The 26190-nt window shown below is 29.5% G+C and overlaps 1 protein-coding gene and 1 long non-coding RNA gene across 2 annotated transcripts; one reads left to right on the plus strand and one right to left on the minus strand.

The window, feature by feature from the left end:
- Nucleotides 1–2909: 2909 nt before the first annotated feature.
- On the plus strand, nucleotides 2910–23880 carry LOC113797394 (protein dachsous-like). The gene is made up of 10 exons (XM_075824761.1): nucleotides 2910–3839; nucleotides 5165–5291; nucleotides 5382–5599; nucleotides 5696–6904; nucleotides 9978–10392; nucleotides 12473–12516; nucleotides 12687–13736; nucleotides 15822–17980; nucleotides 18056–18368; nucleotides 18444–23880. The coding sequence occupies exons 1-10, from the start codon at nucleotides 3141–3143 to the stop codon at nucleotides 23655–23657; spliced, it is 11448 nt and encodes a 3815-aa protein (XP_075680876.1). The 5' UTR covers nucleotides 2910–3140; the 3' UTR covers nucleotides 23658–23880.
- On the minus strand, nucleotides 23852–25661 carry LOC142646287 (uncharacterized). Its single transcript, XR_012847245.1, has 3 exons — nucleotides 24519–25661; nucleotides 24296–24360; nucleotides 23852–24209 (listed from the first exon to the last, which is right to left on the minus strand). It is a non-coding gene; the product is annotated as an uncharacterized LOC142646287 (long non-coding RNA).
- Nucleotides 25662–26190: the final 529 nt, after the last annotated feature.

Genomic DNA, 26190 nt, shown 5'->3' on the forward strand with positions numbered 1-26190 from the left:
AATTTGATTGAAACTTTCTTATTTGAAACTTTGTTTTGCTTCACTTTGTGTGTCATTGTTTGTTTGGCCACAGGTAAGGTGTATTATTATTATTATTATCTCACTATGGTGCGTAAAACGCTACGGTCCATTAGACATTTGAAGAATTTTTTTCCCAGTTTTTTTCATTCTAAAATCGATAATTTTTTTTTGGCTGAAGAAGAAGAAAAAGAAAAAAGGCTCGATTCGATTCGAGGTTCGATGAAAGAAATTGTAATTTTCATTGAATATTCAAAAAAAAAAAAGAAACTTTTCACTTTTCAAATCAAATGACCTTGTTGTTCAACAAATGATTTTTGTTTTTTCTTCTTCAGAAACAAAAAAAAATAGACCATAGTGGTTGGCAGTCAATGATGATGATGATGGGTTTGGTAGGTGATGATTATGTTGGAACCTTTAACACACTACCACCACCACCATTGGTGGAAAAAAAAGAAAAACCCTCAAGCCACACATTGATATATATGATTAGCCATTGATTTTCTTCTTGTTGTTGTTCTTGGGCTTTGTTTTGTTTTAAAAACACAGAAACAAATTCTTCGTCTTGAATAAACACACAGTGAGAGAGACAATGAACGAATCTAAAATGATTTTTAAACAAAATCACTAATCAGACAGAGAACTGTTGACTTGATCAACCAAAGTCTATCTCTCTCTATCTCTCCCTCTATGTAATTTTGTCCACCACCGAAAAACCACACAAACTAAAGTTATTTAAATAAAAATTATTCAGAAATGAAGAACTAAATGTTTTTTATTTGTCACAACCGATAGTCATTTTCTGTTTCCATTGATTTTCTTCTGGTATGAGAAAACTTTTGGCTAGCTAGACGTTTTTTGACAAACATCTTGATCTTCTTGATCTTTCCATTTCAACAATAAAAAAAAGATAACCAATCTTAAAGTAGAAGAGAAAAAAAACCTTTTAGAGCCTTGAATTGTTGAAATAGTTGCTTGTTTGTGTTTGTTTTTCTGGTTAAATTTCATTGATAATGATTATCATAAGGCAGTCAGGCAGACAGACAAAGATAAAGTGATTGAACGAAAGAGAGAATTCCACTTGAATGAATAAAAAAAATGTTGAACAAGTGGAATTTTGTTGTTGTTGAAAAATGTATATTTCGAAATTAAAATTAAGTAATGAAAGTTAAAGGTGAGAAATTTTTCCTGTTAAATATTATCATCATCATAATAATTAGTTTGTATGTTTTGTGCATAATTAGTCATTTGATGATGTTGTTTTTTTTACACTGGAAAAAAATCATATATGATTCGCTTGATTTAATTTTGGGAAAAATTTTTTTGTTTGATATTATCAATTTCCTGTGTGCATAGGTGTAGGTGTTTGGTAAGTGTGTGAATCGGATACCAAGGGGTTAATGGAATTTTCCCACATACAATATTGATGAAAGAAATGAAAAATGAAATCGAAAAACATCTCAAATTACCAAAAAAAAAAAATTGGTCCTAGAAAATCCGGATTGATTAAAATCTTTACATTTGTTTCTTTCTTTTGCCCAATCTGTTGTCAACTTTTTTTTGAATAATTCAAACAAAAAAAAGTAAAGTAGGTAGTAATAGCCGTAGTATAGTATACAGGTTTGGCGTGTGTTTGAATTGAATGTTTTTCGTTGTTTGGTTATTCAGACAGTAAATTTTTTTTCGGTTTACAAACTACAAGGACCAACCGAAGAAGAAGAAAAAATTTCAACAATAATGTAAATCGATCGATCGATTCGATCGATCGATAGAAAAATCTGAAGCACGCTATACATTTCTACCCCTGCATAAAATGTTTCGGAGCCAGACAGGCCATTAAAATGAAGAGCAAAGAAAACTCCAACTGCAAAGAAACTTCGAAGTAACATGGTCGTCGTCGTCGATTATGATGATAGTGCTTTTTTTGTTTGTTTGACCATGTTGTACAAGGTAAAATTTTTAACACAGAGAGAAAAAAACAGTGATTGTTTTGTTATTGGCAAATTTTTTTTTCACTTCAATTTTACCTTGGACCATTATGTACTATGAGGGTTTTACATTATCATCATCATCCAGGTAACCAAAAAAAAGAAAAACGAAACGAAATGAAATGAAAAACATGTTAATAACAGAAGAATTCTACTACATATGTACAGTCAGTCAATACACAAACACACACACAACAGCAATTAGCATTGAATGATGAAAGATATCAAATAGGTAAATGATAAAGGGAGAAAGGTAGGTAAAGAAATGTAAAATGAAAAGAAAAAAGGTGAATGGACATTGGATGATGATAAAGAAAAACGAAGAAGACGTAGAAGAAGAAGAAAAAGAAGCGATAAAAAAAGCCTACGAAAAAGAAATGATGATAATAACCTTATGGTAGATTGAGGATAGATCAGATCAGATCAGATGTATGGATGGATGGATGGGTATCGTGGACAACAAACAAACAGAAAAAATTGGAATGTGGTGTCTGTTTTTTTGGACGATAATGTGTACTGGTGGTGGTGGCATTACCATCAATAGCCATTCGGCTACATTTTGGCCATCGTCGAAGACGACGACGACGGGGCTAGGACAATTCATTCATTTACTTTATATATTCAGAACAAGGTGAGAATGATGATCATTGGTTTAGTTGGTCGGTCGGTCCGTCAATCGTGGTCCACGACATTGAAGTGAAAACACAACCAATCTCAAAACAAAAAATATACACACAAATTACATACATAGAGAAAACAGACCAACTTGAAATTCAAGTCTTGCATGTTTTGTATTGAAAAAAAAGAATGTGACCATGTTTTGTCTTCTTATAGACCAGCATACACATGAAAACATTTTTTTCTATTCCTATTCCTATCCGTGTTTCTTTCGTATGTTGGATATCTTCTCCGTCCATTCATTTCAATTTAGTCATTCAACAAGTTTATATCGTTGATTTTGTGTTGGATTGACTGACTGTATGGTGGTAGACATGTGTGTGTGTTTATTTGAATTGAAAAATTTTTCAATGTTTGTCGAATGATTCTTTTTTGTTTATGAAAATCCTATTCGGATTTGTTTTGTGTTCAACCAGAAATTTTTCCCATTGATTATTCTACATTCATCATGTTAAAATGATGGATTCGCCACCATTATTATCATCATCGAAAATGAAATTAATCATTGATGAAACAATGATGAAAACATTAAATAGAACTCGTGGTCGTTGTCGTAGGCCATTAATAGATTCTCATTATCATCATCATCATAGACATCGAAAGCAACAGGTGATACAAGAAGAATCACCAAAATTCAATAGCTCATCAAGTCATCGATCATCACCATCGCTTTCATCATCATCATTGAATTCAATGTTAATTTTTTTATTTTTGTTTTTATTGTTTTTATCAAATTCATTATTGTTATCATCAGTTGTTTGTACGTTGAATTTTGATCAACATTCATCATCCGTATCATCTCAATCAGAATCTGGTCAATTAGAATTAATATTTTCAGTTACTGAAAATGTACCTGTTGGTTCATTTATCGGTGTAATTAAATCACCAAACGAATCGATTTATTCGATTGAACCACCATTTTTAATTGTACCAATACCTGATGGTGATTTACATTCATCATCATCAACAACGAATGATAATTTATCAACAAATTCACAACAACAACAACAATCATCTGGTTCGGTTGATACTGATCTAAATATTGATCAATCAACAGGTGAAATACGTACAGCAATCGAATTGGATCGTGAACAACGGTTATATTATTCATTTATTGCCATTTCATTGACCGGTATTAATGTTCATGTTCGAATTGTAAGTTTTGTTGTTTTTTTACTACTATTTTTCCAGAAAAAAATGTCAATGAAACAAAAATCTGATCTTATCATCGATCGATCGAACAATGACAGTTGAAAGATAGAAAAAGATTCGTTTCTCTTTTTCAAAACTAAACTAAATTTTTTGTTTCCAAAGGAATTTCATCTTGCTGTTGCTTTTTGTTCTGATTTATTTTGACATTTTAAGGTTAAATCTTTCTTTTTTTTTCGTTTCTTTTCTACTATTCGTTAAGACAGGTAGTAAGTTTTCCACTAAGTATGATTTAAAGTAATGATGAAAATTATGATTACCTTTTCTCTCTCACACACAATGACAATGACCAGATCAAATTCTTTTTTTTTACTGTTTAAAAAGATGTCGATAAATAGATTCATTCATTCAGACCCTAATTCATTTGTTTGATTTTTATTGTTGATGATTGATTGATTGATTGATGTGCGTGGTTGTTTTTGAATTTTCTTTTCTCTATCTTTCTCTCTTGCCAGATTCATAAGTCGAACCAGTTCAAATTATCCAAAATATTATTATTAATTTTCTACTAATTCAATTTGTCCATGTTTGTTGTTTGGAGAGAAAAATTCATCATCATTTGACATTGATTCAAATCAATTTATGCATGTTTTTTTGCCCCTTTTATACCCTGTTAAATAATAGTCATCATCATCATTAGCTTCCTCATTCCAGAATTTCCAGGTTAGGATTTTAAACTTGTCTACCTTAATTGATTTGGACATTTGTTATTTTTTTCAATAAAAACTCGTGCTGAAATCAACCAGATTAATCCAGAATACACAATCTAGATTTTTCCTTTTTTCCCTAAACGATTATTGATTTTTAAAGATGTTTGTTGAAAAACAACTGACCGTTCGATTATATAAGAATCGTTTGTTGATTGATATTTTTTTTGTTTGTTCCCCACACCAAAATTGGCGATTGGTGATTGTGTCAGTGTGTAATAATGAATTGTAGAAAAAAAACCAATGACCACATACTGTTTTTTTGATCATCTTTTTTTTATTGTATTTTGTGGTGGTGATGGTTGTTGTCCGATAACAAGTCTTATGTTGTTGTTGTTTTTTTATAAATAAGGTTTTCGGATTCGATTTGATTCGATTCGATGATGATGATGATAATAATCATAATGATATGTGAGGCTTGTCAATATTTGTGTGTGGTGGTGGTGGTGGCTACTTGTTTTTTTTTCGTGGTCGTTTCTTTTTGCTATTTTGAAAAAATTATTTATTGATGATAATCATGGAATTTATTTGATTTGCTTTTCTGTCCTTTTTTTTGTTCAACAGAACATTGAAGATGTTAATGATAATGCACCAAGATTTCCTACACATGAAATTGAACTGGAATTTCCGGAAAATAGTAAACCAAGAGATGTTAAACGTACATTACCACCGGCTATTGATTTGGATCGTGGTAAGTAATCAAATAATAATTAAGTTATCTTCGGTCATTTGAATAATTTTGATTGGAAATTCTTTGCGTAACTCCCTTTTTTTTCTGTAGCAATTTTTGGCACACAAAGCTATCGAATTGTATCCGGAAATGTTGCGAATGCATTTCGTTTGATTAGTCATCGTGAAAAAGATGATATTCTTTATCTTGATCTTCAAGTAAACGGTATACTAGATCGTGAAACAATGGCCAATTATAATTTGGTTATCGAAGCATTAGATGGTGGTCAACCACCATTAAAAGATCAATTATTGGTTAAAATCGCTATTGTAAGTTAAAAAAAAATGTTTAAATTTTTTTTGAATTCAATCGATTTGTATCGACCATTTTAAAATGAAAAATATGAAATCTTTTCTTTATTATAGCTTGATCATAATGATTGTGAACCAATATTTAGCCAAAATCATTATTATGGTTCTGTATCGGAAAATATTACATTAGGTTCATCAATTTTAAAAGTATCCGCTATTGATAATGATGATGGTGATAATGGTCGTGTTGTTTATATGCTACATACAAAACAAACAAACAACAATAATCCATCTTCATCCGCTAGTGGTAGTAGTAGTAATTCAATGGATAGTTCATCATATTTTGCTATTAATCGTCATACTGGTTGGATTTATATTGTAAAACCATTAGATTATGAATCACAAGATTTACATGAATTAGTTATAATTGCACGTGATCAAGGTGTACAACCTCTGGAAACATCAGCATTCGTATCGATACGTGTTACCGATATAAATGATAATCAACCAACAGTAAATATGCTTTATTTAACATCAAATTCAAAACCAGAAATATCGGAAAATGCCCGAATTGGTGATCTTGTTGCACGTATTTCTGTGAATGATGCTGATTTACATGCAACATCACATTCATCATCATTCATGAAAAAATCCTCATCATCAAAACGTTATTCATCATATAATGGTTTAAGTGTTTCATTATTTGGTGCACCGAATGGTGAATTTGGTTTGAAAACAGCCGATCAAATTGTTTATCTAATTGTTGTTACAGGAAAATTAGATCGTGAACAACGTTCTAAATATCAATTAACAGTGATTGTTAGTGATAAAGGTTATCCACCACAAAATACAAGTACAACATTTGAATTAGAAGTGTTGGATGTTAATGATAATCCACCTTATTTTGATCAACAAATTTATCATCAAACATTAATGGAAACAGCCGATATTGGATCAAATGTTTTTCAAATGAAAGCAAATGATCTTGATTCTGATTCAATTCTTACATATGGATTTTTAATATCAAAAAATAACACCAACAACAACAACGACAACAATGATGATGATGATGAAATGATTTATTTTCAAAAATTTAATCAACAAAATCAAACACATCAAATAACAATGAAAACAAAATGGTTTCAAATTGATTATCGTTCAGGTTTAATTACAACACGTTCATTAATTGATTGTGAAATTGATCCAGAACCAATATTAACAATTATTGTTAGTGATTCATTAACAACAACAACAAATAAAGATCCAAATTCAATTGAATTGGGATTTCAAACAACAACCAAATTGATCATTTCAATCAATGATGTAAGTTTCTGGTTTTTAAATTTTTAAAAATTTTCAATTTTTGATGAGAATAGAATCGCTTTGCTTAATTCTTTTCAAAAGACTTAATGTCAAAAATACAATAGAAAAAAAAGACAAACAATAAAAACTTTTTTTTGGTCATAAAATTTTTCTACCCAAAAGATTTTCTTCTTCTTTTTTCTGTTGGTATTTTTGTGAACCCGTTTTTTTTCTTCTTAAAAAATCAAAAAAAAACAAAATTTTAAAACTGGTTCGGTTGGCCATCCGTTTTCAATAACATAAACAATGTTTGTCATTATCATCATATTGTGCAACAAGAAAAGAAAAAACCAAACAGAAATCAGATACGGAAAAGATTCAAATCCATTGATTATTTCCCCATGTACTCTCTATTTGTAGCCTAGCAAATTATCAATTTTTTTTTCTTGATTGAATTGAACAATAATGATGATTATAATGATGATGGTAGATCGAAGGATGACGATGGTAGATTGATTGTTTGTACGATTTCCATCAATTCTTATTTCTATTTCCATGGTTGTTCACACAAATATGATTTTTGATTCAATTTGAAAAATTTTTTTTTCATTATTTTCAATAATAACCATCACCATCATTATTGTAAGAATGGAAAAAAAGGATTGAAATTTTGAATAATGAAAAAATCATTTGAATAACTTTGTTGGATAATAATGTGTGTGTGACTTTTGACAAAAAAAAAGGTCAAAGACAGGAATTTGCTTGCTACCTTCCTTATATAGGTAGCTTTTTCTTCGTTTTTCACACAAAATAAAAGTTTCTGTTGTTGATTGAAATGTTGCATGTTGAATTTAATTCAAAAAAAAAATCAAATCAAATTTTGATTGTTTTTTTACTGGAGCAAGCAGCAATCATTGTCGACCTGTTCATTGCTAATCACCAACATTTGTTTGAGGCGTTAATGTTATTGTGTTACCTGTGTGTGTGTGTTATACATGAATGAATAATAATGATGCAGATGATGATGATGATTGTCTTTGTTTGACAATTAAGTATTCTAACCCTTAGTTAGATGATGGGTAATGAGGATGATGATGATAACTATATGGTGGTCTGACACTGGTGACAATTTGACAATGATAATTTTTTTTTCTTGATTCATTTGATTAAATTAATTTCATTATCATTAATTCATTCAAGGAAGAGCTTTTCTCGTTTGATACATTGTAGCAAAACAGAAATTATTATTTTTTTCCAATTTGATTTCATTATCGTGAAAATCTTTAAATTGATATTTTTCATCTTTCGGAAAACTCGTGATATACAGGCACAGAAATTATTAGGAAAAATTCTTTTCGCAATTAACCCTTTAATTCCTGGTCGAAATTGACCAGGAACACAAAAAAAAATGAAGTGTAATTCAACTGAAAAATTATTATTATTGATTAGTCAACCTATATATTTCTCCTTTCTTCTCTGTCTGTCTGTTTAGGCATATTATTATGAGATTTATAAAAATTTTTTTATAAAAAGCCGATAGTATTTTATCATTATCATCCATAATTAATCGTAATAATAATAATAATGATAATCTTTAAGAGATATGTGGATGTTAACTTTCATACAACAAATTAAATCACCAAAAAGGTCAAAGGTATGTGAAGATGAGATGAGATGAGATAGGATAGGATGATGATGGTAGCCAAGATCAAGATTATTATTTGGCTGGTTGGCTGGTTAGTTGTTCATCATTCCACATTCGATGTTTATTTTTTTTCTAAACATCAAATTCCATTTTATATTGTACAGGTTTTTTTCCCTTACAAACTTTGAATGATCGAATTCGAATTATGATGATGATGAGAAAATGAGGGAGAAACCTTCATATATATATAGGCCGTGAAAAAAAACGTGTATGGTTTGGTATGTGTTCGGTGAAGAAGAGAAAATAAAAAGAAACGAAACGAAGAAAATTATGATGGATGATTGTAAATCGAAAATTAGACATTACGCGATCATTCCCTACACACATATGTGAAGGTATACGAAAGCAAAGGCAAAATCATTCAGGCAATGTGGATGACCAATACACATTTTTCAAAAAAAAAAAACATAACCAGACCAGATGACGTTAAGAGAAAAATCATTCCAATAGATAAACAGATAGCATATCTGATGATTTTGATGTATTTCTTTTTCCATTCATTTTCACCATGATAATATTATGACAATCTTACTTACTTTGAATTCACAAAAAAAAGACTTGACTTTTGAAAAAAGTTTAAATCAGGAAAAAAATCCCCAATTTTAATCTAATATAAAATCCGAGCTTCTGATTGTAGATTTTCTTTTTTGATCTAAAAAATTTCATTCACCAAAATTTCGTAAACAACCGAATGACAACACCCAAATACAATATACGAGATCAAAAACAAAAGCAAAAGCAAAATTTTAGTTGTTGAAAAGAATTTTCGAAACATAATTTTTCTACCTGTTTTCTTTGGAATTGAATTTCTTCCTCATTATGATACCATTATGGTTGATTGAAGAAATGGCCATGTTTGTTATTGTTGTTGTTTGGCCGATCGGTCAATTGCCACACCAACAACAACAACAACAACAAACGAATGAATGAAGAAAACTCACGAACTTAACGAACGAAAAGAATGTTTGAAAGCAAAAAAAACCTGTATATAATTTTCAAAAAACATCTTCGTTTTTTTCATTGAAAGAATCTTTCTAACCTTAACGCTGACGACGATGATGATAATGATGGACGATATTTGGTTTTTCTTCTTTGGTTTTTGCTAACCAAATTTTGAAGATTTCGTAGAAAATTTTTTCTTTCCTATTTTTCACCGTCATAATCTCCCCCTAAACACTACCTTTTTTTTTCTTTCTTACTACCATTAATTAATTACCCAAACTAATTAATTAATCAACTTACCATATATCATCAATTTTCGTTTGAAAGGAAGAAAAAATTCTTTTTGTTTGGCGCTTGTCAGTGGGGAAAAAAATCTTGATTTTTGACTTTTGATTTTGATAACAAATTAATTCTTCTCTTTCGTTTTTCCCTCTTTCTTTTTTTTAGATCAACGATAATGAACCAATATTTGATCAAAGTTTTTATAATGTATCAATCAGCGAAGATACATCTGTTGGTTATTGTTTATTACGTTTACAAGCTGCTGATGCTGATTGCGGTCTGAATGCACGTGTAAATTATTCATTAGAATTATCATCGCCAATGACAATGATGACTGTTGATGATAATAATAATAATGGTAATGGTAATAGTGGCCGATCATTACGTAAACCACGTTTATTACAAATGATACATGATGATGAAGAAAAATTAGATAATAATCATCAACAACAACATGAACGTTTAAATTTATTTGATCATTTTCATTTGGATTCGAATACTGGTGAATTATGTTTGAAAAAACAACTGGATTATGAATCAATTACGGTATTTGATCTGCCTGTTATGGCAACTGATCGAGGTAAGTTTTGTCATTTTATTTTTTATTTCTATTTCGACATTTTTAAATCCTAACCGTTGATAATAGTCACCAATGTGTAATAATTGTCACCAAAAAAAAACATCCCGTTAACAATTTCATGTCAATAAAAGATAATAATATATTAATACAAGACTTCAACAACCTAACCTAACCTGATGATCAAACCAAACCAAACCAAAAACAACAACAACATATAATTATCAAACATTTTTTTCTGACAAATTGTTTTTTTCTGTCATCATTGTCATCATCAAAGATTTGTCGTCTTCATCATCCTAATGATAATGATTTTGTTGTTGTTGTTGATGACAATGAAAAATTTTTTTCAATTTTTTGTTTCTGGTCTGTAGGATTTGAATCAAAGATTATCATTATCATTATCATTCATCCAGCCACCCCACCCATCTACATTGACATTTTGTTGTTGTGGCAAAATATCTGTAGGCTTGATGATGATCATCATTATTTTGATTTCGTGGGCTGTTTTTGATGATGATTATGATTATGATTATGACGATTCTGTCATTTAGAATCGGATGGGATGTATTGGACTGGTACATAAAATATTTGACCGAATAGAAAAAAAAATTTTGTCTTATCATTATTGTCAATCATAATAATGATGACCAACATTTTTGTTTTTTTTTTAGTTGCATTCAGGTCAACCAAAAACAAAAATGTCATAATTTTTTTTCTGTTCCTGTTGGGTAATGACAAAACGATAATAACAATAACAATTTAGATTCAAATCGATACAAAGCATATTTTAGGATGTTTTTTTCATTTGTTTGTTTGTTTTTTACAAATGGAGGAGGGGGGAAGGTGAGGTTGAAAAAAAATATTCGAAATTGTAAAATCCTAGATAGAAATCATCATCATCATCATTCGATTTGTGATTGACATTTTATGTCGAATGTTGTCGATGGTGACATTTTGTTCTCCTGGCTGAAAGTCTATAATGATAATGTTATGTAATGATGATGCCCTGAAGCAAAACTTTGGTGAATGGTAAATGTGGTAGTATGGTAGATACACAATGTGTGTGTGTTTAGGTTTTTTTTCGGTTGAAATTTTATCTTTTCAAGTACGTCTACGATGGTCGTCGTCTTCTTGGTCGTCGTCGTCGTTGATCGACGACATTGAAAATTTTTTTTTCAGTTCATTCAACATGGTGAAAGTTTATTGGCAAAACAGAAAAAAAATGTTATCTCCTTCAATGATCATTCATTTTTCATTTTCATTTATTATTGGTTTTTTTATGCTGTTGGCTGGTGTCCGTTTTGGATGATGATGGTAAAATGATCAGATAACCACATATAAAGTTTACGACAATCTGTGGACTATGCGAGAAAAAAAAGATGACAACCACCCTACAAAAAAAAACCAAGAAAAAATGAGATTTTTTCTTCAAAAATTTTCAATGTAGAAATGATCCATAATTTTTCACTCTCTCTCCTCTGGAACATTTGAATTTTCAAAGCCTATACAGCTGACACACAGAGGAGAAATTTACCTGATTAATACCTGTTGATTTTTAATCTTGTTATCTTTTTTTGTTGTCGTTGTTTATATATTAATCATCATCATCATCATATTGAATTATATTTCTTCTTTCATTCTCTCGCTTATCTAAATATCATTAATTTTTGCCTGGTTTCATTTCATTGCATCTTCACTTTCATGGATGTTTCATGCCAAAAAAAATTGAATTATGACAACTTTTTTTTGGTAGGGAAAATTTATGATATACCCAGGGTTTGTTTGTTTGTTTAAAAAAACGCTGTAATTTATTCCCGATATTAAAAAACCAACAAAATGATTATGATGAAAATTGTTGAAAATTTCAACACCACAGCAGGTGATTATATATAGTCTCTGTGTTTCTGCTTGATAAACCATTGATATTTGGTTTGGTTTGGTTTGATCGCTTATTCCATTAAAAAATGATGATTTTTTTTGATGTTTTCAATCATCACAAACAAAAATTGATACATAACATTCATTCATTTCATTAACATTCGTTTATTTTTGTTTTCTCGTTTTTAAATAATAATAACAGGGGGATTATCAACAACCGCTATGATTAAAATCAATGTAATCGATGTAAGTAGTTTTTTATTATTAAATTTTTAAAAGTAATTTTGTTTGTAATTACAAATCTGTTATAATTCAATTATAATAATGAAATTAAGATTGCATTACATTTTACAAATTATCGAAAAGGAAGGATTATAACGAAATGATTGATTGATCTATGTTTTTGTTTTCTGCAGGCAAATGATAACGTACCTATATTCTACCCACGTGAATATAAAGTTAGTGTTGGTGAAAATATTTTGCCATCATCTCCATCATCATCAAGACAAATAAATCCATTAGTAATTGTTGCTGCTACTGATCTTGATTCATCACGATCATCCTATGGCCAAATTGAATATGAAATAAAAATTGGTAATGAAAAAAATTATTTCGATATTGATAGAAAAAGTGGTGAAATTTTCCTATTAAAACCATTATCTGTATTACCTGGATCATTATCACATCAACAATATAAATTAATTGTTACGGCACGTGATGGTGGTGGTCGTGAATCAAAAGAACCGGCAACAGTATTGATTTCGGTTGTTCCACAACAATCCGATTCGATTGGTCATATGATACCGGTACCAATATTTCTACAACGACAATTTTCATTTCAAGTTATTGAAAATGTTGCACAAGGTGCTATTGTCGGAACTGTTCGTGCAAAAATTCAATCATCAATGAATGATGATGATCAACTGGAAGAACCAATTTCATATTCAATATATTCAGGTGATCCAGATGGTTATTTTACTATTGATCCAAGACATGGAACAATTAGTGTTAAATCATCATCGATTGATCGTGAAAAACATTCATTTTTATTGGTAAATGTTCAAGCTTATACAGGGAGATATCCTGGTCCATATCGTTATGCACATACACAGATCAATATAACCATATTGGATGAAAATGATAATGTACCAATGTTTCCAAGTCCAACATTAAAGATTAGTGTACCGGAAAATATACCTATTAATAATGGAACAGTATTTATTGCATATGCAATTGATTATGATTCAAATGAATTTGGACAAATTCATTATCAATTATATCCAGCAACTAATCATGATAGTGATGATCGTGATCGTTTTCCATTCATTATTGATGAACATAGTGGACATGTACGTTTACGTCGTCAACTGGATTATGAAACAAGAAATGAATATCAAATACGTATTGTTGCTATTGATGGTGGACAATTAAGTTCAGAAATGTTGGTACATATTTTCATACAAGATGTAAGTAACATTTAATGTTTTTCATTTCCATAATCAAACCTTCTATAATCAGCAAATTAAAAAAAAATTTCCAGATAGATTTAGTTAGACACAATTTTTTCATATCTTCAAGATCAAATTTTTTTTTCGCTAAAAGCATTGCATTTCTCATCATCAACATTTATACGATTCGGCTATCTTTGTTCTTTCTTTTTTTTGGGTTCAAATAGCCTCCATCATTTTTTTCTTCATCCATTCGAATTTTATGATCTTTTTTTCTTTCAAAAAACTTTTTTGCATTGTTGAATTTTTTGAAGGATTTCTCGAAAAACTTTTGTCATTTTACCCCTCACTAAGAATCAGGAAAAAAATAGTAAAATGATAGAGAATAATAGTCTTTTCCCATCATAATCATCATAAGATTATCAGTGTGTGTGTTGGGTGTCCATCAAAATGGATCGACGACCCGTTTGGTCATCATAATAATCATCTGCCTCTCCATCTTTTTTTCTATGCGAATTTTTTTTCTGATTTTCGATTACAAATCGTCATCATCCATGTCGAGAGCAATGGGAGAAATTTTTCTTCTTATTCAAAATACTGAAAAGAAAGAAGAAACATTTTCTTGTTGAAATTATTATTATCCATCCATTGATCTTTATCTTTATTGTTATGGTTATTATTATTATCGTTTGTCGTTTGTCGTTTTATTTAATTTAGTAAAAAAATTTAAAGTTTTTTTTTGTCGTTGAAACATTACGATAATCATCATCGTCATCAGGCTATGAATTTCATTTTGCTTATTTTCATTTACTCATTACTGATCAAATGATAAACAAAACATTAAACAAACAAAAATTCTCTTGAAAGTGCAATGGATTCTTTATGATCATTGGTGATGATGAGTGCAAGTGAGTCTATAGTTGTCTTTCGGAAAAAACTCAAAATCAATTAAGTTATCATCATCATTCAGGGAAGGGGATGATTCTTCATCATCATCAATCGACAAACAAAAATTAATTAGAATATAATTTGTATTGAATTTGCCGACAAAAGTTTTATTTTGATTCTTCCCTATCAAATTTAACTCTTTTTTGTTGTTGTTGAATTGAGCCAATAATAATAAAATCAGATCAGATCTTATCCATGTTATTATTTGGATTCATTATGTAAATTTGGATTTTCCAAAAACAAAAACAAACAAAAAAAAACATTGAAATGCCATTCAATTATATTGGAATTTTTCGTTGTTGTTGTTGTTTGTAGGAAATAGGAAAATAACCGAATCGAAACCAGATTGTAAACATACAAAAAACACAAACATCTTGTCACAATGATGGACACCAACATACAACATCAAATGTGGAAATAATAAAAAAAAAGATTGACAGTAATAGCTTTGGCCAATGGTGATTTGTGTTATTTTACTTAGTTTATTGATAATATGCCTAGGTAGATAGATCCTTGTTGTTTGGATGATGTTATGGCTGTTGCTGTTGCAAAAAAACAAAATTTAAACCAACCAACCAAACAAGTGTGTTTATGCATCAAAGATTCATGTTATTTTATCGAATGCAGCAACAGTGACTGAAAGAAAACATTACCCAGAAAAAAAATCCAATTGAAAGCAATTTAAATTCCTTATCTGGTATTTTCTTTATTTCTTTACTTCGTTGTTGTTGTTGTTGGTCATTATCAGCGCATCGGCTATTTGAACGAAAAAAAAACGATCATGGTTTTTTCATAATCATCATACTTAAAAACGACAACAACCCTATGTTGTTTATACGATGCTGTCATTTTCCATTTCATCTATGGTCACTATAGTTAGTCTTTTTACGATCATCATCATCGATGGAATGATTAGCGACAAAGAAATGATATAAACATTGGATTTTTTTTCTGAAGAAATTAAATTACTTAAAGACTTTTGGAGAAAAAAAAAGAGTTTATCGTTTTTTATTCACTATATTTCTGCTCTCTCTCTCTCTCTTTTTTTGATTTGATTTGATAATAATCCATAATCTAATTGATTGTCCTCTTCTTTTTCTCTTTTTTTTCCTACATCAATCAATCAATCAATCAAACAAACAAACAAACACATAGGTAAACGATAATGTTCCGATTTTTATCGGTACCGCTCAATCATTAGATATGGCAAATAATTATTCGAAGAAATTTAATAATGTACATCGTCAATCATCATCGTCGTCATCATTACCATTATATCGAATACAAGTACAAGAAAATCTACCAATCAATACAATTATCTATCAGATTAAAGCAACAGATGCTGATACTGGTAATAATGCTCGTTTAACTTATTCATTACAATCATTAATGAATGATGATGATAATAATAATCAACAATTATTACCTATTGATATTTCACCAAATAATGGACAACTTTATATACGTGATTTATTGGATCGTGAACAATTAGATCATTATGAATTTTTAATAACAGTCACTGATCATGGTCAACCAAAACCATTAAATTCAACAGCTATTGTACATATTTCTGTTCAAGATTCAAATGATAATCGACCAAATTGGAAACAAACAAAATATGTATTTGATATTTTGGAAAATGCAAATATTGGTACATTAATCGGACAGGTATTTGCATTCGATATGGATTTAGGTAGAAATGCATCATTAGTTTTCAATATTTCACAACAACAAAAAGAATCACAAATTTTCGGTATTAATCCATTGACTGGACAAATTTATTTACGTTCAAATTTAGATCGTGAATCAAAAGATCGTTATGAATTTAATGTTGATGTTCGTGATCAAGGTACAATACAATCATTGAATAGTGAAGAAAAAGCTATCGTTATTGTTAATGTTTTGGATATCAATGATAATCATCCTGTTTTTGATGATGATGATGATAATGGTAACAATATATTGACCGTACCTGTTGGTACATCACGTAAAAGTATTATTGCTACATTTCATGCTTATGATCCAGATTTTGGTAATAATGGAACTGTTCATTATAGTATGATGGATGAAAGTGATCTATTCACTATTGATCATATAACTGGTTCTTTAATCACTAAAATTGATATAAAAGAAAGTTTAAAACGATCAACAAGAAAAATTTCATTACTTGCAACCGATGGTCAAGGTAAAAAATCCAAAGTTAAATTGATTAATATTGAAATTGTTGATAAACGTACATTGAATTTGGATTTGGATTATGTTGAACAATATAATTTTAATGCAAAATCAAATGAAATTGATTATGGATATAAAATTGGTTCAATAGATTTACCAATGAAATTACTTCAACAACATCAATGTAATAATCGATTTTTTACAAATTTTCATTATCAAATCAAAAATGGTTTGCCATTTTTTGTTGAAAATGATGATTTAAATGAATCAAAATTACATTTAATGACATTTGATCGACTTAATCGAACCGGACAAAATGAATATAATCTTTTACTTTGTATTGATTGGTCACAATGTTTAGCTGCAACATTGGAAATTTCTGAAATCAAAAGTCATCATTATCAAATGATTCAATGTGATCATTATGTTCGTATTAATGTTCAGATTGAATCAAATGATAATGAACATTGTCTACCATTACCTATCGAAAATCGTGATCTATTCGAAGTAAAAATACCATATAGTCCAAATGAATTGTTTAAAAATCAAGATTTAGTTTATTTAAATTATTCAAATTGTCTATTATCGATGACCGATGATATTGAATATGAATTATCTAGTCCAATGATTAAAAATGATGTATTAAATCGAATGTTTTCAATCGATTCAAATCGTATACTGCAATTGAAACGTTTACATGATCAAACATTAATCAGACAATATTTACATGAAGAATTTGTTTTATCTTTAATGGCTAAAAAACATGGAAAAATTCTACAAAGTGTACCGATCCGTATGAAAATCATTAATTCGGATCAGTCACAACTGGGAAACATTGCGTTTGTTAATGAAAAATTCTTAGAATTAGATGAAGATTGTTGTCATGTTGGTGCTGCAATCATTCAAACACGTATCAATGTAACACATGATGATTTTAAAATTCGTTATTTTATCTCTAATCATGGCCATTTAATGTCAAATGATGAACAATTTACATTGAATATGGATAATGGTTTATTGAATTTAAAACGTAAATTTGATTATGAAAATAAACATGAACATCGTATTAATATTACTGCTTTGGTTTATAATTCAAAACTATTGCCAATTGCAACTGTTTCGCATATTTTGAAAATAAGGTAAATAAATGAATTTTTCTTTTTATTTACAATGAAAAATTTGATTAAACTTTTTTTCCCGAAAATAAAAAACAGAATACTCAACACAAATGATGAACCACCGATTTTTGTACGAAGATTATATGAAAAAGAAATCGTTGAAAATGCTTCGCCTGGACAATTGATTGTTCAATTGGAAGCAAAAGATTCGGATCAACAAACATCAAACATAACCTATCTGTTACCGAAAAGTTATCGTTATGCCGAATATTTTGAATTGAATTCAAATAATGGAGAATTGAAATTAATGAAAAGTTTAGATCGTGAACAAATTGATCATTTTTATGTACCTGTTTATGCTTTTGATGAAAATTTTAAACATCATACATCAACATTGGTCAATGTTAAAGTAAGTCTTATATTTTTTTCTGTTTTACAAAGAATTTGTATTGATTTGAATCTTCTTTTCTATTTGCTAATCTAGGTTGTTGATATCAATGATAATTCACCATATTTTGTTCATTCAAATTTCAATATAAAAATACCGGAAAATGCTAAACCAGGAACTATTATCTATACACTTGTTGCTATTGATCCAGATCTTACTGATCATCAAAATAATCGATCAGGTAATTCTGGTCTTCATTATCGTATTTCGTCGGGAAATGTTGGTAATAAATTTGTTTTACATGAACAACGTGGTGAATTAATTATCAATGCACAATTGGATCGTGAAATGCAATCATTATACCATCTAATTGTAGAAGTTTCTGATTCTCTTCATACTTCAATTTGTAATGTTACAATCGAATTATTAGATGTTAATGATAATGGTCCTATTTTTGAAAAAAGTGATTATTATGCAATTGTAAATGATATTTCATTTGGTTGGGTTAATGTTTTAACCGTAAGAGCTATTGATTCTGATGGTGATAAACTTCTTTATCGTATTGAAAATGATTCAAATAATCTGACAAGATATTTAAGCATGAATTCCGAAACAGGTGAAATACGATTACATTCATCAATGATTATTCCAATATTTAATCAATTAGATTCAAATGTTTTTACATTTGAAGTTAATGCTATTGAAGGTGGAAAAATTTCCTATCGTTCATATGAATCAAAAGCTAAAGTACATTTAACATTGATTACTAATGGTAATCATAATTCACTAATTGATTCATTCAAATTAATCAAATATCCATACACAATAATTGTGGATGAATCACGGCATAGTTTACGTATTAATCAGAAAATTGGTTCAATTGAATTTGGTTCATATCAAAATTATTTTAAACAGGAAAAAAATTCAAATCAATTATCATATCGAATATTGAATGGTGGTGAAAGTTATCGTTCATTTAATGATTATTTTACAATTCAACAACAAACTGGTGCTATTCTTGTAAAACGTTTATTGAATTATAATTATTATGAAGCCATTGTTGAAGTGACCAAACAACTTGATCAAAAATTAATTAGTACATCAACTTTATTGCAAATATTTATCGGCGGTATTGATGATCGAAAATTTATTCAATCAATACATTTAGATTCATTAGAAGTTTCGGAAAATCAATCACCCGGTTCAGTGATTGTTAATCTTGGTTCATTCATACATAATCATCCACAATCATATAATTATCAGATTTTCTATTCAGATATTGATCGATCTTATTTTGAAATTCAAGATAAACATCTTAAACTGCGAAAATCTTTGGATTATGAATCACAACCAAATCAAATTCAGGTTTTAATATTTGCATATCGGCCTTCGGATACAAACCTGCATGAACATTCGTATCTTTATAATTTAACCATACACGTTGCTAATGTTGATGATAATTTACCACAATTTACACAAAAACATTATATAGCTACTATTAATGAAAATGAACAAACCGGGAGTTTTGTTGCACAAGTTAATGCTATCGATATTGATGATGAATCATTGATTTTTAATAAAACATTTGGTACACGACGTTATAGTTATTATATTGTTGATGGTAATAATGATATGGCATTTAGTATCGATAATGATGGTGTTATTCGTACGAATATTGTTTTGGATAGAGAAATTCATGATCGATATCAATTGAAAATTATTGCAACCGAAATGAAACAAGATTTTTTCGGCGATTTTCTGGCTGATGAAGCAAGTTATCAACATTTAACACAATGTATTGTTGAAGTTATTATTATCGATCAAAATGATAATGTTCCAGTATTTCCACCGTATAAAGAAATTTCCGTAAGTGAAGATGCTGAAATTGGTTCAGTAATTGCTACATGGACGGCTAATGATGTTGATATACATCCAACATTAAGTTATTTAAAATTAAAAACTAATAATAATAATAATGATTTGAATGAAGATGAAGATTGTTTTGAAATTGGTCTTTATACTGGAAAAATTTATCTAAAATGTCCATTAAAACCATTATTAGGTGGAATATCTGGACCATTAGTTCGTCGTATTAAATTATTACTACAAGCATCCGATCAAATGCATACAATTGAAACCGATATTACCGTAAATATTAAACGAAATTATTCAAAAATGACACCAGTATTTCGTGATGGTGCTAATTTCTATCAACAATTAGATCTTGATGATAAACATTCTGTATTAATGACCGACATCAATGTTGAACTATTTCGTGTGCCAATGATTGAAGATCCTATTGTTAAACGAAAAATTCTATTCCAATTAAATTCAGAAGCCGGTTCCGAAGGTTTTTATATTGATCAAACACGTGGAATTATCTATAATAATCGTACTATTCGTTATCGAAGAAATAAATTTATAATGTTAACAGTGTTTGCACGTTATCAAGATTCTGATGTACAAGCACAAGCATCATTAGTATTAAATTTCAAACATAATGAATTATCATCATCATCATCATCAAATTATTATAGCAAAAAATCCGAATCATCAACAAATAGTTTTAATATTGAAATTGAAAGTTCACAGATTGGTATATCGCTTTTACGTTTACCACGTCGATCATATGCAAATTATATAATATTCAATGGTAATAGCAATAAGAATTTTATTATTTTACGTGGCCGAGAACTTGTTCTCATTAATCGTCCATTAACTGATCAATATTTATTGAAAATAAAACCAATGTCCATCGATGATAAACGTTCAGCATCAAATTCAACAATCATTTATGTTCATATTAAAGTTCGTCCATCGAACATAAAAGATTCTACAATATTTTCCAGTCCATTTAAATCACAGATTTTTGAATTAGAAATTAATGAAAATGAAAAAATTGGTACGGAAATTCAGAATCTAAAAGCGCATACACCTGTTTCACGTACACAAACGGAAAATGGTGATAGTTTTCATTTTCGTATTTTTAGCGGTAATGATCAGAATTTATTTCGTGTCGATACACGAACTGGAATATTGGTTGTGGATAAAAAACTTGATTTCGAAACCAATCCTTTTCATCGTTTAGGTATTTTGGCCGAATCACATCGATCTGGTACATTATATTTTACAATCATTAACATTAATCTAATCAATTCGAATGAATATTGTCCGGAATTTGTAACAAATTATTTTAAATCATTAATTGAAGAAAATGTTGCAATTGGAACAAAAGTTTTACCAATCAAAGCTATTGATCATGATAATGATCAATTAAATTATACTGTAATGAAATTAAGCGAATGGAATGATAGTCCATTTAGATATGATTCAGATTCGGGTTATATTATTACTGATGGAAAATTAGATTATGAATTACGATCATCATCAGTTTATAAATTTATTGTTAAAGCAACAGATTCAAGTGGAAATAATCTATATCCAAGTAGTGCTGCTGGTAATGATTTACAATGTAATACAATTGAAACAATTATTGAAATACAAATTGGATCTATCGATGAACATAGTCCACAATTTGTTAATGAATCATATGATTTTAAAGTGATAACATCAATAACACGTTCTCGTGTAAAAATTGGACAAGTATTGGCAATTGATTCGGATTCTGGTCCTGATGGTATTGTTGTTTATTCAATCAAAAATATATCACCACAAACATTATCCGAATTGATTCATATTAATTCAACAACTGGAATGATTTCAATGTCAGTGTTTGCAGCCAATATTCCTAAACAATTTTCAATGATTATATCAGCATCATCTGGTCGTATGAATTCATTAAATTCATTAACAGTGGTCAATGTTCGTCTTACATTGATTGGTGATGATAATAGAGAAATTGATTTGGCTGAAATGATCAATAATATTGATGCTGGATTAGCAATAGCTGGTGAACCTATTGCAACACAAAGAGAAGCACCATTACCTGGATGGATTATATTCCTAATTGTATTACTGTTATTGATTACATTCGTCTTAATGGTCAGTGTTATTGTTATTCGTATGCATCAACAACAACAAGAACAACAACATTATCTTACTGGACATTTACGAACACTTACAAATGCTAATCATCATGTTGGTTCATTATTTAGAAAAATTGGTCCAGGATTTGTTGAAAATGTTGGTGTATCGGGTGATCCGAATATACATTCACCTGCATATTCGGTTACTCATTATGGAAATGTCACTGGATCGGTTATTGCACCAGTTGCACCACCTTGTTATAATGATGTTACATTACGTACAGCAGCAACAAGATCAAATAATGTATGTAATGTTGGTGCAAATGTTCCAATCATTGAAGGACATTCAGCATCATCGGGTCGTGGTTCAGCCGAAGATGATGCCGATCTTGATGATGTTGATGAAGAAATTCGTATGATAAATGAATCAACAAATTATTATGATAATGATGATGATGATGATGATCCTTCAGATGAACCAACAACAATAACTGAATATTTAGCACGTTTAGGTGTAACCAATCATTATGAAGAAGAACCAGAAAATACATCATCAGTTGCAATCGATGATGATGATAATAATAATAATAATAATAATGATGAAGTAATTAGCCAAATAAGTAAACTTGAATCATATCAACGTAATGGAATGAATAAAAGATTACAACAATCATATCCAAGAACATCTGGATCAACACATAGTGGTAGTACAATAGCAACAACAACAACAAATAAAAATAATCATAATTCAAAATCATCATCATCAGTAGTTCATCATGATGAAAATGAATTAACTGGATCATATAATTGGGATTATATACAACAATATCAACCAAAATATCAACCATTATCATCAGTGTTTGCTGAAATTGCTCGATTAAAATCAAATGATTTATCAATGGATCATCCGCATCATCATCCACATGGACCAATAATGCAGCAGAATAATCATTCAACAACAACAACGAAAATTCAAGAAGTTTCACCTGCAATCAATTCGAATATGATGTATGGCCACCATCATCATAATCATCACCATAATCCATATGTAATGTCTGATTATCGTTATCAACAACAACAACAACAGCCAAATAACAATAATCTTTATAGTACGGGTGATTATGGATCAGTTCTATCGAATAATAATAATGGTAAAAGATCATCCAATCTTCCGTCTACACAACAGCCAACAACTTCTTCATCGATCGATCCAACATTATTATCGTCATCGTCGTCTTCGTCATCTTCATCCTCATCAGCATCGATTTATAATGCAGCAGCAACGACAAAAAATAATAATGGATTTTTATCCCGATTTCGATGATATTTTGGATTGGACAACAATAATAATGTGATACTCATCATCTGAAATTTAAACAAAAAACCAAAACAAAATTGTAATTGTAAATAATTTATATTTATTTATATCATTTCTTTAAAATGAAAAAAACATAAATCATTGATTGTGATATTGTATCGACATTATATTTACATATCTTGTAATTTGTAATTTATTTTTTTTAAAAAGCTAAAAAATATCTGCCTACACTTTTTTATAAAAAAATGTACATTTTTGTTTGATAAATACAATTTTTTAAATAAAAAAACTTCAATTTTAAACGCCAGACGGCGTTAAGAGTATTATCCTTATTATCAAATTAAATGAAAAAAATAATTTACGAAAAATAATTCATCCATTAGATGGCAGTGTTTGTCACTTAAATCATCGTTGTCCGTTTGGTGTCGCTATCATACATAAAAAAAAAAAATATAACCATTTTAAGATTGACGATCTAAAAACATGACGATTGAATGAATGGAATGAATGAAATGGATTCAACTCGGATATGCGCATTACAAAAGTGTATTTCAGCTGCTATTTTTTTGGAAAAAAAGATAGTTGTTGTTGTTGTTCAATTCAGTCATCAATGAAAAATATAATTGCGACATGATTTGACATACCAAAAAATTGAATGAAATGAGAGAGAAAGAAACAGATAAAAGGGAGACAGGCCAAACCTGTATATCTATGTATTTTTTCGAGAAAAAAATTAATTTCGAGTCGTCTCAGTTTGTTTTGTTGTGCGGTGAAAGTATTACGAAACAAACAAACAAACACAAAGAATAAGATGCGTACGCATAGGGCAAATGTATTAAATGGAAAAAAGAAAAGAAAAAAAATTACCCGGGATATTAGTTGGGCGAAATAAAAAAAATTTCATGATTCTGCCATCATCATTATCATTATATTGATGCTGTGTGCGCTGTGGTAACATTGTAACTTGCTATACAAGCTCCATCATCATCATCATCATCATCATAATCAACAGCCGAAACACACATATAATGCTGAATTGAATGAATTTTATCCTTTTTCCCTCCGCCATTAGCCCTGGTATATATGTTCATCCACCCTGTATATCCATCTGTCTGTCTGTATTTGAGAGGGCAAACGTACATTACGCATAACAAACACGAATAAAACATATACAGAGTGTGATGAAAAAAGAAAAAAAGAAAAAAATCGAATGATTTCCCCACATCAATTATTAAACAACAACAACAATGATGATGATATACGTAGACACAGCCAAGGATTTTTTCATTCCACTACCATAATCGGACGATTACTGTCCACTACCACAAATGATGGTGATGATGAAAAAAAAATCCCGTCTTTCTCTCAAAGTTTTTGTATAGAATAAAGTGATGAAAGGGAAATTATTTTTTAAATATCATCTTCACATTTTGACATTTCTTCCCCCTTTTTTGGGATATTTTCGTTTCTGTCATATTTCTCTTTCTCTTTTGTTGTTGTTGTTGAATTAATTCGCGCATGTATCCTTCGAATTTTGATACGTGTCACAATCACAGTGTGTGTTGAATAACAGCATCAAAACACAGGATAGCTTCGATTTTAATTATCGATGATTAGAAAGACATTTTCGTAAAGTTTTCTTGTTGTTTTCAAATGAAAATTTGGTCTAGAATTACCTTGAACAACAAATTTTTATCAAAGCCAAAAGGTGACATCAAAAATTTCTCCATTCATCGTTTGCTTTTTCCTTGAATGATTTGTGAACTAACTCTTGTCACCCGAGGATGATAATGATTTCTTACTAAAAGTTTGATCAATGACAAAAAAAAATATTGCAAAAAAACAGTCAACAAGAAAAAAACTTGAAAGGAAATTGAAAATGATTTTCTGGAACAAAATTTGAACAAACAAACAAACAAACAAAAAACGAATAGCCACCGTTTTTCTTCCTTTATCCATGTTATTCGCGAACTATCGGGCTCTCTCTATCTCTCGCTCTCTCACCTGTCTCCATCCTACACACAAACAGACAGACAGACAGGGATAGAAAGCGTTCATTCAAGCCAGCTTCCTTCTTTTTCTTTTTTCATCATCGATTTTTGAAATTACAATTCGATTTGCGCATAATCCGATTCTCTCATTCAATCAAAAAAAAAAAAAACATTCGCCGATTCAAAATGATACACAATGAAATAGTAGCAGTATGGTGAAATGAATGAATGGTATCCATAATCAGAGTTTCCATTCCACTACCCAATGTGGATACGACGAAAATTTTTTCATTCATTTTCCTCATTTCAAATCGAAAGTCTTTTTTTTTTTGCTCTTTTTATCGAATCTTTCAGGATTTTACCACTACTACTTTTGCTTCAGAGAAAGAGAGAGAGAGTTTAAATTCAGTTCATGTCAAAAAAAATGTCTTTTTTTTGATTTTCGTCATAACATTTTCCTATTTTCTGGATACTTTCCTCTACTTTTTTAGTGTTTTGTCTGCGTTTTGTGATTACAGAAAATAACATTCTGTGTGTGTGTATATGTT

Source organism: Dermatophagoides pteronyssinus, unplaced genomic scaffold, assembly GCF_027571235.1.
Source record: "Dermatophagoides pteronyssinus isolate colony J.1.1.1.1 unplaced genomic scaffold, Derpt_VIB-CSIC_2022.12 sq0002, whole genome shotgun sequence".
Classification (NCBI taxonomy): domain Eukaryota; kingdom Metazoa; phylum Arthropoda; class Arachnida; order Sarcoptiformes; family Pyroglyphidae; genus Dermatophagoides; species Dermatophagoides pteronyssinus.

Coding starts and splice junctions, on each gene's coding strand:
- LOC113797394 (XM_075824761.1), top strand. CDS start 3,141: ATGATGGATTCGCCACCATTATTATCATCATCGAAAATGAAATTAATC. Junction 10,393..12,472: donor TGTTATGGCAACTGATCGAG/GTAAGTTTTGTC, acceptor TAATAATAACAG/GGGGATTATCAACAACCGCT. Junction 12,517..12,686: donor TTAAAATCAATGTAATCGAT/GTAAGTAGTTTT, acceptor TGTTTTCTGCAG/GCAAATGATAACGTACCTAT.